The sequence below is a fragment of the Schistocerca serialis genome, chromosome 10, assembly GCF_023864345.2.
Source record: "Schistocerca serialis cubense isolate TAMUIC-IGC-003099 chromosome 10, iqSchSeri2.2, whole genome shotgun sequence".
Lineage (NCBI taxonomy): Eukaryota > Metazoa > Arthropoda > Insecta > Orthoptera > Acrididae > Schistocerca > Schistocerca serialis.
Window position 1 is genome coordinate 210,648,096 of NC_064647.1, and position 16,423 is coordinate 210,664,518.

At 37.9% G+C, this 16,423-nt stretch overlaps 1 protein-coding gene across 1 annotated transcript in view; it reads left to right on the forward strand.

Moving 5' to 3' along the window:
• The first annotated feature begins 3,139 nt into the window (after positions 1 to 3,139).
• Positions 3,140 to 16,423, forward strand: part of LOC126425103 (smad nuclear-interacting protein 1) — a 37,418-nt gene continuing 24,134 nt past the window's right edge. Inside the window, exons 1-3 of the mRNA XM_050088027.1 lie at positions 3,140 to 3,272; positions 3,607 to 4,226; positions 11,704 to 11,979. Of these exons, the coding sequence (XP_049943984.1) occupies positions 3,255 to 3,272; positions 3,607 to 4,226; positions 11,704 to 11,979 (914 nt within the window). The 5' untranslated portion in view covers positions 3,140 to 3,254. The remainder of the gene's footprint in view (positions 3,273 to 3,606; positions 4,227 to 11,703; positions 11,980 to 16,423) is intronic.

Consider the following 16,423-nt stretch of genomic DNA (forward strand, 5'->3'; position numbering starts at 1 on the left):
ACAAAAACGACGTGAAATGTGGAGCACAATAAATGCATATCCACTTGGAGCAGCTAACACGTCACATTCTATACCTGTGGATGTTACTGCATATTAGTGTATTTTCTTTATCGTATTACGTATTACTAGAGGCCAAATTTTCATGCTCTGACAAGTCATAAGACATGCATGCATTCAGGCAGTATCATATCATTAAACATGTACAATGAGACAACAAAACACTAAAAATATGCAGTATCAAAATTCAGTTCAGTATTTATAAAACACTATAGAACATCTATAACTACACCTTGCAAACCAACGTGAGGCGCAAGGCAGAGGGTGAGTCCCATTGCACCAGTTATTAGCGCTTCTTCCTGTTCCATTCACGTATGATGGGCGGGAAGAATGATTGATTGAATGCATCTGTGCGTGCAGTAATTATTATAATTTTATGCCTGCGATCCCTATGTTAGTGATATGTAGGGGTTGTAGTATATCCCTAGAGTAATCATTCAGTGCCAGTTCTTCAGTCTTTGTTAACAGATTTTCTCAGGAAGGTTTACCTCTGTCTTCAAGAGTCTGTCAGCCCATTTACGAGGGTTGGAGCCGGCCGGTGTGGCCGAGCGGTTCTAGGCGCTTCATTCTGGAACCGCGCAATCGCTACGGCCGCAGGTTCGAATCCTGCCTCGGGCATGGATGTATGTGATGTCCTTAGGTTAGTTAGGTATAAGTAGTTCTAAGTCTAGGGGACTGATGACCTCAGATGTTAAGTCTCGTAGTGCTCAGAGCCATTTTGAGGGTTGGAACTTTAATAGTGGCAACTATTTATTTACAGCTCATACAAAACAGATGCGTGTTTCAAAGTTTTACTGACCTTCAAAGTAGTCACCAGTATTGTGTATAACCCGTTGCCAGCGATTTGGAAGTCGTAGGATACTCTTAGCAGTGCCAGTTGAGTTGACAGTTCGAGCGGCGCCCTCTATTGCCCGACGAATTTGTAGCAGTCCTGAAGCAAATGCCGTGAAGTGTCTCCTTCTCTTTATAAATCGAGTTGAACCTACGAGGGCTTAAGGCAGGGGAGTGCAGTAGCAGGTATGCTGTTCATTTTTGGAACACAACCTACTACCAGCTTAGAGACAGAAGTGATGACACTTTCTGCAGGACCTGACCATTATTTTGCAGGACAATGCTCAGGCACGTACTGTGTTTGACTGATGCGGCTGCTAAGCGCTGTAACTGCTACTGCACTCCCCTGACTTAAGCTCTCTTGAGTTGAACTCGATTTCTAAACTGAAGGAAATACTTCACGGCATTCGCTTCAGAACTGCTAAAAATTCGTCAGGCAATAGACCGCGCCGCTCGAACTGTCAACACAACTGGAACTGCTAAGAGTATCCTACGAGTTCCACATCGCTGGCAACGTGTTTTACACAATGCTGATGACTACTTTGAAGGTCAGTAAAATTTTGAAACACGTGTCTATTTTGTACGAGATGTAAATAAATAGTTGCCACTATTTAAGTTCTAACCCTCGTACTTCAGTACCTGTGTCACACTCTAACACAGATTAAACAAACCTGTGGCCATTCGTGCTGCCCTTCTCTGTATACTTCAGTATCCCTGTTAGTCCTATCTGGTAGGAGTCCCAGACACTTGAGCAAGATTCTAGAACAGATTGCACGAGTGATTTGAAAGCAATCTTTTTTGTAGACTGATCGAACTTCCCCAGATTGCTACCATAAACTGAAGTCTACCACCTGTTTTACCCACTTTTACCATTAATATTGTCTGCAAGGTCATTAATATAAAGATGAACAGCAAGAGCCCCAACATACTTCTTGGGGGCACGATGACTCTCCAGCCAAGATAACATGCTGTGTCCTCCGTACCAAAAATTGCACAGTCCAGTCACAAATTTCATTTGATACCGCACATGGTCGTACTTTCGACAATACGCGTTGGTATGGTACTGAGTCAAACGTTTCTCGGAAATCAATAAATACTGCACCTTCCTGGTTGCCTTTATCTAAAGCTTTCAGTATGTCATGTGAGAAAAGTGCAAGTTGGGTTTCACGTGACCGATGTTTCCAAAATCCATGCTGTTTGGCATTGACGAGGTCATTCTGTTCAGATACCTCATTATGTGTCAGCTCGTAATATTTTCTAATATTTCTGCGACAAATCGATGTCACGGATATTGGACGGTAGTTTTGTGGATCACTTCTACCACCCTTCCTGTAAAGGGGCGTGACCTGTGCCTTATTTCAAGAACTGGGCATGGTTTTTTGTTCGAGTAACATACGACAGATTATAGTTAGAAGAGGGGGTAACTCAGCCACAAATTCAGTTTAGAATCTGACTGGAATTCCATCGGGGCCACAAGTTTTGCTCAGTGTTGACGATTTCAACTGTTTCTCAGCACCACTCAAACTAATATTTATTTCATTCATTCGTTTGATGGCACAAGGATTAAATTGGAGCAATCCTCTTGGGTTTCCCTTTATAAAGGAACAATTGAAAATGGAGTGAAGCAGAAAACGGAATTCAACATTTCAGCTTTCGCTTTGCTACCCTCAGTTTCAGTTCCTATCTCACTCATTGGGACTGTACACTAACTTTGGTGCCACTACTAGCCTTTATATATGACCAGAATTTCCTTGGGTTTTATGAAATATCATGTGACGGTATTCTGCACGGTTGTCATTGAAGGCATCACCCATTGCTCTCTCGACAGTTAAACGCGTTTCCTTCAGCATCTCTTTGTGTATAGGCGTATGCTTTGTTTTACACCTATCATGCAATAATCACTGTTTCTTTAGGTGTTTCTTTACAGTGACTGTATACTCTGTAGGTTCCTTCCTGTTATGAACTGTTTGTTCTACGTTGTGTACATCTATCCAATGCATGGTCAGTTATTCTTTTAAACTTGAGCCAGAGTTCCTCTACATAAGAATACGGTAATTTCATCGATATTGCCATAAAATAAATACCTGAAATACGAGGAGCGTAAGTAAACGGAAAATATACAATGTGAAGTTAATTACAGTATACTTAATAGCAGATAATGAGGGAGTATTTTGTGGAAGCAACCGCTCATTTCGGCAGGAAACGAGAAGTTACGGCTAGGTTGGCAACACTGTCGTGTAACCAACGTGACGCCAGTGATTGCTTCTGTTTCTGACGTAGGGGGAAGGAAGGAAGTTGTTAAGTAATGTTTTGAGAAGAAAATTTAACGTGTTCTTGTTATGAGCTTTTGAAATTGATAAAGCTCAATGCGGATTGTTCACCAGGTAATGTGTCAGGTTCTAAAAAAATCTACGTGAAATTGTATAAATACTGTGTGAAATACAATCCTAACCTAGATTTCAAGTAAGTGTTCGTCCATCGATGGGACTCGTGACCTCCATATTCGTTAACGGTATTTTTTTTCGCCTCCGTGGAGCAATTGGTTTTAAAGTAATATAATGTACATCAACAAAAGTTTACAATGATTTTTTGTTAGTGTAGTTTGTTATAGATTCTCCTGTTCACTGAATCATTTCTTGGATTCCAGTTTAGTGACTTTTGATGTTTTTTTTACGTACATTGGAAGTGTATGTAGTCATAAAATGATTGTGTTTACAGGACGACAGCAGAAATATGAAAAGTGAAGTCCGTAAAAGTCACCACCATAGTCGTCATCGCCATCATGAGCGCCATTCTAAACATAAACGACGGCAGGAGAGTTCATCGAAAACAGCCACTGATGACGCATCCCCAGCTCCTGTTCCGTCAGATACGTCGGGAAGTGAGAGATGTTTTCCTGTTGCCAAGGACCAATCTGGTGCTAGTGGCAATGAATCTCCCGAAAACGTTGGACGGAAACGGCGATCAAGGGACGGTGAAAACACGCGTTGTGATGTGATGACAATTTCAATTAGTGACACTGATAACGACGCAGAAGGAGATGAAGAGAAAGCCAAGAGAAGAAAGAAGCACAGGCATAAGGAAAAAAAGAAGAGAAAACATTGCAGGAAACATAGGCTGGAAGACGATCACACAGCCAATCATGTAAGTGAATCGCGAAGAAAACGTGATGGGGAAACTGATAATGACCATTCGCCTGATCATCAGCATGAACAACAGATGCTAGTGAAAGTGAAACAGGAGCCACTAAGCAGTGATGAAGAGACAAGACGCCGTCAAAGAGCAAAGGACTACAAACAATCAGCAGACGTTAACGACAGGAACTGGCATTCCAACAGGTAGACGTAGTTCTTGCATTCTCATCTTAGTAGGACTTACAACAAAAATGCATAATATATTTAATGTGTTGTACGTTACTGAGTGAGGTGATCTCAAAGTGTGGAGTCTTTCATAAAAACAAACATGTAGGTGTAGAGTTTCACCATAAATACATATGATTATGTTAATGTAATTTATCACACATGATTAATATAAGCAGCATAGTTAGACATTGTGTATGTGTGGCAGCAGTATTACTGTTGACAATACATATTTGTTATTTTAGGTATTTCCCAATATTTAATTATACAATTGTGTTTCTTAAGCAGTTGATACATAAAATGTTGTTTCGCAGTAAAATCGAACATCATTGCTGTTCATAAAAATTACACCAGGGAACATAATTGTCGATTTTACTTTTGTAAGATTTCACTCAATTCTCTGGGGTCATCATTTAAGGAGAAAATCACACTTCTTTTTTTTTAAAAAAAAACGGGGTTTCTATCTTTATGACCTTGATATTGTTAGAAAGGTAACTGCATAATTGTGTTCTACGCTGAAAGACACTTTCTGATGAGCAGATGTTTTGACATGGATGACATGAATGTTATTGCAGTTTCTTGTCCTCTGTGCACAGGGCTGTTGTGGTTATATGCATTGGATATTCCTGGGTAGGCTTATTTTCATAGTGTGTGTGTGTGCAGGCATGGAGGGTTCAGTATAATTTGTGTTGTGGATGCAAGTTGTATGTTACATTTATAATATGTGATGCTGGCAACCATACAAAAATTGAGAACACATACGTAAAGTTTCATGCACGTTTAGCATATGTGATGCAGCAAAGCTGTGTGTCCATATAGGTTGTAAATGTCAGGCAGCAACATAATTATCTGGTTCTAACAAATAGGCCTGTATTGCCTAGATTTGTAGTCGAAGTAACTTTGCTAGAGGGACTGGTAGGGCAAATAGTGTGTTAAAATATAAATTCCTCCCTATCCACATCTCCTTTTAAAGGTTACCAATTTGGTGTTTTGTAAATCTGACATTACTAATTGGTTTTGGTAGTCTTATATTCTAAACATAATTGGCATTGTGTATGTTAATTTCATAGTTGCAATAATTACTTTACTTTCATACAGGCCTGCTCCAACATCCAACTGTTGTTACATTTACACTGTTTACATAATCCATTCTTGGATGACAGATATATCTTTCTTGACTCTATATGTGGCAAAATGTTCTCTTTGTTGAACCTGAGTTTTGACCACATACAGCTACAAAGTTGTGGACAATGCAATCTATTTGTCAGCATTGTGTAACCTACTTTGTTACTAAGACATTATACAAACATGGAATGTTTTAGGAGGGGATATTTTTGTTAATAGCTTATGAAGAACTTGATATTTTCAAGCTATAGAAAATAGAGATTTTCAGAGGGGATATAAATATAGCTATAGGTTTATAAAAATATAATTGTCTTGTCAAACCATTGGCTTTGCCTACTCGCATCGAAACGATTGGCTTCCGACCTAACTGAGACCTGTGGCTGTACGGAGATCTCACTATCACCAGAAATTAAGGGTCAACTAAAAACTGTGCCCCCACCCGTTGGCTTGGACCTGCGATACAACTGTTGTCTTGTGTGATTTCATTGTTGTGTGGCTTATTTGAAATGGATCTTATTTGCAGAGCGCCTGTTGGAGTAAAGTGGTGGCGCATTCTAGTGTGAGATGTGTCTGTTCCTAAATTGTTTGTAGGTGGTGTTGGTGTGGCATTGGACTTAGTTCTGTGTGTTACTCAGTGTTTTGGGAAGGAGTTAAATTATTGGCCACTGATTTGTTTTTGGTCTCAAGTTGTTATTTCATTGTGTTGTCCATGGTCTGAAATTTGATGTGATCGGTGGTGCTCTCTGTTGGTGTGTTGTGTGTTAGGTGATGTTTTTGGTTTAGTTTGCGTGTGTGGCATGTTTATAGGTGGCATATTGTTGCTGTTGGTGGTTCTCTCTGGATGTGTGTTTATGGTTAGTGCGTTATGTGGCGCATGAGGTTCATTTGCATTGTAGCATTGCACGTGTGTGGTGACTGTGATTTCAGCAGACTATTTTTCAGTGAGTTAACGATTTTGGTTTTGTTATGTCAACGTTATTGTAGGGTTTTTTTCTGTTCGGCGTGTGTCAATTTTGGTATATCACTTTGTTTATGTCTTTGGTAGGTATGGATATGACCGGCAAGGTCAAAAGTTTTCGGTAGTCGGCGATGGTGAGGGACAGGGGTCTAGTGTAGCAGGGGATACAACCCGTCGGCTTTGATCAATGATGTCACAAGTCGCCAGAGAGTATGTATTACAAAGATGAAAGAGCTGAGGAGAATGTTGAGAAACAAAGGAATGCGAGAGAGATAAACTTTATTTCACGTATGAAGGGCCAGTAGTATTTTCACGTTAACGATATCGCGTGTTTGTATCTTAGTATTTCTCCGCAAAATACAATGGAAAGAAATGAATGAAATTACTAGCAAAGAATACATCACGTTACATGTATGTCAGTTGTATCTCGAAAGTCTTTCGAACTATATTGCTTAAGTGCAGTACGGGATACAAGTTCAGCGTAGTCGATTTCTTAGTTTCAACTAGCATTGATGTCCTGTTGTTCACTTGAACTATGTATCCCCTGCTTCACTAAACCGCAAATGAAACCCAATACAAATTAAAAGCTCATTCGAAGTGTGTTGCTTACGTACAGTCCGGAATACGAGTTTGTCGTAAGGCGATTTCTTCGTTTTCACTAGTATTACTGTCCTGTTCTTCACCTGAACGATGTATCCTCCGCTTCAGTAAACCCTAAGTGGAACACGGGATACAAATTGTAGGTGTGCTGTTTATTTCGTATCCGCTATTACTAACATAAAGTAGTATCAGTTTACTCTATCTCGTGAGTTTTTTTTTTTTTAAAGCCAAAAAACACTTATCAGCTGCTGAAGCATCTGTATCTTCTAATGGGCGCAGGAGTTCCGACTCCTGGGGAGGTGGGTGGGTGTGAGTCGGAACTCTTGCGCCCATTAGAAGATACAGATGCTTCAGTAGCTGATAAGTGTTTTCTGGCTTAAAAAAAAAAATCTCACGAGATAGAATAAACTGATCCTAAGATACAGATGCTTCAGTAGATGAAAAGTGTTTTTTGGCTTTTAAAAAAAAAAAAAAAAAAAAAAAAATCTCAAGAGATAGAATAAACTGATCCTACTTATGAATAGGTGGAAATACACGTACGTTACATTTGCAACCTGTTTCATTTTATATGTTTTGATTGTTTATTTAACCTTTGTGTTTCACTTGTCTTTTGCTGTTATGTTTTAGTTTAGTTTTTTTATTGATTGCTTAATAAAGTAGGATCAGTTTATTCTATCTCATGAGATTTTTTTTTTAAAAGCCAAAAAACACTTATCAGCTACTGAAGCATCTGTATCTAACATCAAGCGATCGCTTTTAGATTCACATTCAATTATTTTAATGATAGCGCTTATTAGAACACAGAACTGCTTTATTATCTATGCCTCGAAGTGAAGACATTACTATCTATGACTAAGGAATGACGTCATTGTTCAAAGCCGACGGGTTGTATCCCCCTGCTACACTAGACCCAGGGACAGTGCATTGTCTCTAATAAAATTTCTTCAGCTATTCGGCCTGTTGGCTGAAGTCATGAAGTGTTCAGTGTGTTGTGAAGAAATGAGGCCTACTAAAGTTCCGGCGGCTCGGATTAGGGACGGCTATATGTGGAGATGTCGTAAGGATAGCAGGTCAAGGGAAGCGTTCAATGTCAATTTTGTTTTTGTAGGTGTTTCCTTTTGTGGTAGGATTCATTGTGGTGGTGGTGGTGGTGGTGGTGGTGGTGATGAAAGTTATGAGACTTATAGTGTGGTATCGGTAGTTGCTGTTGACCTATATGGGTCAAGAGAAATGTTCGATTCCAGTGGCTATTGTTTTTAGTTGATTTTGTGAAGGTTGTGGTCGTTTTATTTTATCGTTTTTGTCATTTGGTTTAGTGACGTGTGTTTATTTTATTTTGTCCCCACCCAAAAACCCCCTATTTCCCCCGATTGTCCCGTTAGTTTCAGTATATTTTTGGAGGACTATGTGTTTGATGGGTTTTTGATCTATTTTTGTGTTTGTTGTCATGTTTACTTCATAGTCACGATATGGGAGTTTTTGTGAATTTTCGTTTCCACCATATTGGTGACATCATTGGTCAGAGCAGACGGGTGGAATCGAACGTTTCTGTAAACCCAGTTTTGTATGTGTGTTATGTTGTGCTAGCCTAGATTTATTTGCCAGCTGGCTTTGTGTGGTATGTATCTTTTTATGGTAGTTTTGTTCTTTATAGTCAGAACTGTAGTGTACTGGTTTTTGTACCTAATTTTGTTTGAGACGTGGGTATTGAAATTTACGTTAGAGTAGCTTTTTTATGGTTTTGGTTGGTTTTCGTAGTCTGTAGCATTGGATGCAAATTGAGTATGTTGTAGTTATTTTGGTCTGGTTAGGTTTTGGTAATAGTTGGGGCGTGGTGGTGTTGTAGACTTCGTTTGACCTATAAAGGTTGAGTTAAATTTTTGATGCCTAGTTTTTGTAAGTTTTTTTGTTCCTGGTATGGTGGGCTTTTTGAGCTAAATAGGTCAAATGATATTTCCAATACCCACATTTTCTGATTTTTCCATTAGGTTCATTTTTGCATGAACTCTTGTTTTGCTAAGTCTTCATTAGCTACTAGGATTGTCACGTATCTAGTTTGTTCCCACACAAAAACCCCTATTTTCCGCATTTACCCAATTAGTTTCATGTTATTCCTACAGTTATTTTTTGTGTTTGTGTCTGATCGAATGCATAATGTGTAATGTCCTGGTTGTCATATTGTGTAAGCTTTAAGGAATGGTAGTCCACCATCTTGGTGACATCACAACTGAAAACCAACGTGTGGTACTGCAATTTTCAGTAATGTCCAAACTACTTACTGAAATGCTGACGGTGATTTTATGGTACAGTACTTGGATCAGAATATCAAAGTGATTGGCAACAAAGCACAGTATTGTGTGGAAGGGGGCGATTTTGTTGGGTCACAGTGTGCAATGACCCTAGTGGCAACAGCTGTAAAAATCCATACCAACTGTCTTGTCGGGTTCCCTGTTAACACGCAATGTTAATCCACTCTACAACATCATAACAACATTATCTCATAATATATTTACATGGTTTTTACAATAATCAGTATGATTCAAATTTAGTCGGCGCATTCGTAATGATAGCAGTGCTCGAATGGATCTGAATTCTTCATGTAAACACAATATGTAACAACTTTAAAACAATATAAACTGCTTAAGCACATACTAATCACTGTACAGTCCTTGCAGTATCTTGTACTTGTGCAGAGTGTTATTTCTGTATAGTGAAATGACATTTATAATCTAAGCATGGTAGATGCCCCTCACTCGAAATACGAAACAAAAGCTGTGTCTACAAGCACTGAAGAAAACAGAATACAGCGAAGGGTATGTACCTCTTACGTCAGATGCTACATCCGTAATATTGCCATTATCAGTACTCTGATATGTGGAAGAGCCATTGGAATTGCCCAAAGATGTAATGGCATCTTCTATATTATTGTCTGAACGCACTTTGCTTCATCAACAACTGTTTCTGTGTTGCATAAAACATTACTCCATTTCCATAGCATTATTTGTGCCATTGCTTCCCCCAACAGTTTCTGAATTTCTGCTAGAGTGATGCTTTTTTTGTGTTGCCATTATTGGAGCTTTATCTCTAATAACTGCAGATGTGGGGCATTAACCATTATGGTAGCATAACTTCTGATTTGTTTTCAAATAGTTGCCTCTTTAAACTACTGCAGAAAACTGTAGTGAATCATCTCCCCATGGCAGTTGCTTGATTTCCCTGATTTGTAAACTGTAAAACAGTTCAGTGTAAAACCAGAGGAAGTCCCAGCATGCGAAACAGTAATCATAGTGCCATTGCCATGGGAATAGGAGTACTTCCACATGTATCGTCATGTCTCCATGTTCTCTAATGGAATGACTGGTGTTTAGCCATTTGTGATCAAGCTACTCAGTGTCTTCAGATTGTACCTTAACAATGTCTCCCAAAATTCAACTATGTCACTTAGCTCTATTTTATAATTTTGGATCCATTAATTTATTTTTACCGGAAACCGAGGGTTGTGAAACTGATAAAATTTTGCTGCCACTGAAAAATCCTTCTTGCATAGAGTAAGGTACAGATATTTTTCTATGATTCGATGTTCTTTTCTCTGATAATGCTAATATTTGTGTCGATGAGCAGTATCTTGCTAGAACGAGTCTGTTGCTCATTGTTCTCTCTTACTATTTTTAGCTGGTGCCCAAAGCTTAGATGAAACAGCCACTTCCTGTTCTGCACAGTATTTCTGTTTGCAAGCTTTCTCAATAGTTCTTTTATGAATCTTCGAAGAATATGCAGTTTTTTCAACTACCTTCATTAGAAGTAGTAGGCACAGTTACTATTTTCCTTAGGAAGTGAAGAATTTTGCTCCAGACAACTCTGTTGTTAATGATTATATAATCTATGTAGTTAAGCAAAGATACTTTCACCTTAAAAAAATTGTGCCCATAATAATAGAAATAGTAGAAACATTAAGAAATAAATATGAAGAAAATAATATAAAATTGTGATCCAGCTTTGCAGTCAGGTGCCTCTGCTGTAAACTTCTAACTGTTGCAGAATGTTTCACAGAAAACCAACAATCCTATAATTTTTCTTAACAACACAAGAGCAAGAGAGAACTTCAGTTTGAAAGCAGACATCCTGGAGACCAGTGTATTTAGAGTATGTGGCAAACACTATGCCTTGTGCTTTGTGTAAAACAGTTCATCTCCTGTGTTACTGGTCACAGAGAGCTGCAGGTAACAGCACTTAGCTCGTGTTACTTGACTTCAGAAAAGCCTCCAGTAAAATTTAATATTTCCAGTTAGAAAATTAAATATTACGTACAGCAAGAAATAGGCGTTGGGAATTTGTCTTACTAGACACTTGTAAGTCGGATTTCATTAAATTGAAGGACTGGAAATACTTGTTATGAACTTGCCAGATAAAAGTTTTTGTTTTTAATGCATGAAATTCGATCTCCAGCATCATTACAAAGCTAAAAAGTTCTCAAAGAATGTATTGGCATTTTAGAAATGATTTTGCTAGTCAAGTATAATATACTCCACTTTCTAGATCATATTATTTATGCTTACACCTGATATTCAGTCATGTTGTGGCAACAGCTTACAATGTTGTAAATCTGACCTGAGTATTATTTTGCAATTTTCCTGATCTCTGATCATTTTGCAGTTTTCCACATTCAGTGTCTTCTATACTGTGCTGATCTTGATACATTTTTGTGGCATTTAGTGTTCATAGAATCTGTTGTTCTTTAAATTTTTATTCTAAAATTTAATTCACATTTCGCAGCAGTCACAACAGTTTGAGGCCAGACCATCGTATAAAGGAGGAACCCCGTGATCGCTCTAGTTCTGGTGAGCGAAAGCCCCACCCAGAGCTACTTAGACGTGTTAAGCCAGAGAGGAGAAATGGAGCCAGTGAAGATCACCACAGCCACCGAGATCGCAGGAATGGCCGGGTAAACGGTGAATCGTCATCATCCGTAAAGACTGAAAGGGATGATGATTCTCGTTCAAGGAGCAGGAGCAGAAGACGGAGGAATGATGAACAGGAGGAGCGATCCAGGTGAGTGACTGACTGACTGGGGGAGAGGTGACACAGTGGAATCACATTTGTTAAGTTTTTCAAACAGTTGGAAGTGCTTGATTGAAAAACAATAATATGAGTGTGTGCATTGGCATGGTGAGGACTGGGTAGAGTTGCTAATTGCAGTTTCGGGAGGCTGTGTTGGGGAGAAGGGCAAAAGACTAGTGGGAATGTTGGCGGAGTAAAAAGTGTGTGTACTGCTGGAGTGGGTGGAAGACCGGGATGGGACTAGTGAAGTTAGAGGCCAGGGTCTATAGGAATGAGAGATATGTTGCAGGGAGAGAACGTACCTGCACAATTCACCCATTTAGGACCAAACAAACGTAACTCAAAAAACAGTATTTTAATTCGTTTTAAAGGTTTTTGTCCAAAAATCTGAGTAATTTCTAATAATTTTTCACAAACCTTCTATGATAAATAAATAGTGTACTTCATTGACTGTTGTTTTCTAACATGTGTTACATATTCTAGTCACTTGGTGGACACTAATGCAATATTTTATGAAATTACCCACATAGTTACGTTTGTCCGATCCTTAGCTTAAAGGCTGCTGCTGTATAACATATGAATGTCAAACAAATAATACATAGCTTTAAGCAATGTTATCATTTGATAGATTACTGAAGTTGTATTAATAATGTCGTTTATAAATACAGGTTACATGAAATGAGTTATGGGAATGTGTGTCACAGCTACTCAGTGAGTGCTATAAGCAAGAGAACTGTGATCGAGAATACATAAAAGCCATTAATATTTTCACTTTGTATTATTTGTCTGCAGTCACATTGAACTTACGATAAATAATTTACAGGTAACAGAAATGATATTCATGTTTTTTAATCTTCACATAACAAACATAGGAAAAATCATTTTAGCGAAACACAGTGCTCCCTCACACTTGTTTTTCTGTTTGTGGATTACTGTTTCAAAAATAATACAACACAGACACTTAAACGAGCTAAAATTAGTGGTTTCATGAAATAGCTAAGGTTATGAACTAGGAACAGTAATAAGGGATACAAAAACAGAGATTAAACATGAAGTCTGTTCCTGTGATTCCTCCACGTTTTCCTCATTTTTGAAATAATTAACAGCATTGAGTCCTTGGTATAATGTGTGATACATAGGAGGTATAATACCCTTATTACATACATCTATAAGATCTTTTTTCTTTATGTATGCAGAGAAGATTGTCATACGCTGGGCAGATAGTATTATCTTTAGGTCCTGAATTCGAAGAATTTCGTAGGCCAAGTCTTTTCTTGGTGTGCAAAACTTGAAAGTCATGATGATTGTAGGAATACTTGAAAAACATCGTGTCACACTGTTCTTCCGTATTTTGCATCCAATCAATCTTAAGTCATTTCACAGTTTCTCCATTTTCAGCAGTTTTCCTATTCTGAATTATTTTCTTCTGAAGCTGGCTGAAATCTAAAATTTGAGTGTTACCCATCTTTGTCACTGTGTACTTGTTGAGATCATTCTTAAAATTGTATATCAGCCAATGCGACCAGAAACATCTATGTGTTTTCTTTTTCTTTCGATGCTCGCAAACACTGAGTCTACTTCCATTTGTGAATATATAGGCTCAAAAAAGCATTGGTCGATAGTTGGAATGTCCGGTGCATTCACTGCATGCAAACACGTAGTGCTCATGTTGGCATTCCTGTTCTGGCCCCCACATGTATCAGAAAACAAGGTTGTCGGTTTTTTTGTGCATGATTTTTTCAAAAAGTCCCACAGAAATGAAGCCACCTTTATGGACCCCCTTTTTGCTGTTGTCTCATCCCTTATGTAGCAATCAGTTTTGTTTTCTCCTATATTAAGAACTGTGAGATTGTACATGGAGAGTCTTCTTTTATAGAATACTGCCTTTTCATTCACTTATGGGCAATAAAGCACAGCTTGTAATGAGATTAAGCTTGCAAAAATTCGCCTTTTCTTGCACTTTCTTTCTTAATGTTCTTAAAATCCCTTGTCATTTCTTTCCTTTTCTTCAAATGCTCTTCCTGTTCCCTTTTAAAATCTTTGTCTTCCTTTTCCTCGGCCAGGTGTGAAAACTTTAAACATTTATCACACACATCTTTTCGTGGGCTGTGGAATTTCAAATTAAACTCCTTTGTGATTATCTCCCCATACCATCGTAATTTATTGACTATCTTTCCTTTCTCATAGCATTGTACCTTATATAACTCACACATTATATTAATACTCATATTGGCAGGTAAATAATCTGCTGTACATTATTTCCTCTTGTAATGAGAAGGAAGGGCAGGAAAACTCTTTAACATGTTTCCTTATAGCCTCTTTACTTTCTTCTGCTCTCTTTATATCTGGTTCATGACACCCTCTTCACTCTTTCTCAATTATGTGATATTCATCTCTCTTTTTAATAGCATTCCTTACAAAGTTTTCAGAAATGTCAAAAGTCTTGAGAAAAAACCGCATACACACTGGAATCTTATCAGAACCCTTCAGTAAATGTAATTTCTTGGTCCTCTTCCTTCGTGAGTTATCCGATTTTGTCCTCGCACCTTTTTTCTCTTTGTCTTCCACGAACTTACTTAGGTACTGCCTTTGTAGCTCAACTGATCCAAGTTCCCAATAAGCTCTATGGATATTTTGTCAGTCTTGCTCAGTAAACTTATTGCTGAACTGTTTTGGGCATCTAGAGCAATCTTTCGGCTTCATATTTCTTGCAGGAACTTCACAATTCTTCATAAAAATACATGCTCTACCATGCTGTCAATTGATTTTTCTTTGATTTCTTTTCCATTTCTCTTCAACCGCTACCATTCTTCGTTCTCGTTTTGTTACTCAATACCAGCGTTGGCATCTGCAGTATCCCCATCGTGATTGTGGTGATTTACTTGTGCACTAGTTGCATCCTCAGCAGTTTTTGTGACGTTCTTTACAAGGGACATTGTATGCTCAACACCGCTGTCGTTGTTAGACATGACAGGTATTCAGAGAAAGGGGGAAAAATCACTGAAGCTGCTGTAGTGTCTAGTAATTGTTTGGCTTCTCACCAGAATCTATAGTGTTGTCCGGTTCGTAGGATGGATCATCATCTGTATCTGAACCAATGAATGTCCTGAGCATCTCCACATCACGTTCTTCCTCAGCTTTGAATATAAATAATAATGTCAACACCACTAATAGCTATAATAATACTAGTAATAAAAATAATAATAATAATTATTATTATTATTATTATTATTATTATTATTATTATTATTTCTCTTTCCTGTCTCAGACGTTATGTGTGGTTAGAAATGGAAAGTGACGCGGACCTTGATCAAGCGTGACTTCCTTTTAACTGTACGGTATATGTTACATTGCATTTAGGAACTTTCGGGTAATTGAATATGTATCAATAATTACAGATTTCTGTAGTTGTATATATACGTTTGGATGTAGCTGTATTGCATTGTTGTACTGGTGGATATTGTGTGGTATGACTCCTGTAGTTGATAGTATAATTGGTTTAATGTCAACTTTATCCTGATGCCACATGTCTTTGACTTCCTCAGCCAGTTGGATGAATTTTTCAATTTTTTCTCCTGTTTTCTTTTGTATATTTGTTGTATTGGGTATGGATATTTCGATTAGTTGTGTTAATTTCTTCTTTTTATTGGTGAGTATGATGTCAGGTTTGTTATGTGGTGTTGTTTTATCTGCTATAATGGTTCTGTTCCAGTATAATTTGTATTCATCATTCTCCAGTACATTTTGTGATGCATACTTGTATGTGAGAACGTGTTGTTTTATTAGTTTATGTTGTATGGCAAGTTGTTGATGTATTTTGCTACATTGTCATGTCTTCTGGTGTATTCTGTATTTGCTAGTATTGTACATCCACTTGTGATGTGAACTACTGTTTCTATTTGTTGTTTGCAAAGTCTGCATTTATCTGTTGTGGTATTGGGATCTTTAATAATACGCTTGCTGTAATATCTGGTGTTTATTGTTTGATCCTGAATTGCAATCATGAATCCTTCCGTCTCACTGTATATATTGCCTTTTCGTAACCATGTGTTGGATGCGTCTTGATCGATGTGTGGCTGTGTTAGATGATACGGGTGCTTGCCATGTAGTGTTTTCTTTTTCCAATTTACTTTCTTTGTATCTGTTGATGTTATGTGATCTAAAGGGTTGTAGAAATGGTTATGAAATTGCAGTGGTTATTATTATTATTATTATTATTATTATTATTATTATTATAGTACTTACTACTGAAATACATACACCAAGAAACAGATTGTAATACTTACAAGATTCCATTAAATTCTGTTCCTTATCTAGGCACATTTTCACCATCTTTCTTCCTGTGGACTGCATAATGCTCCTAATTGCTTGTAAACCCATTCACAACTGAAACAATATTTATCTTCCTTGCCAGGAAGTCGCATTTCATTGTCAT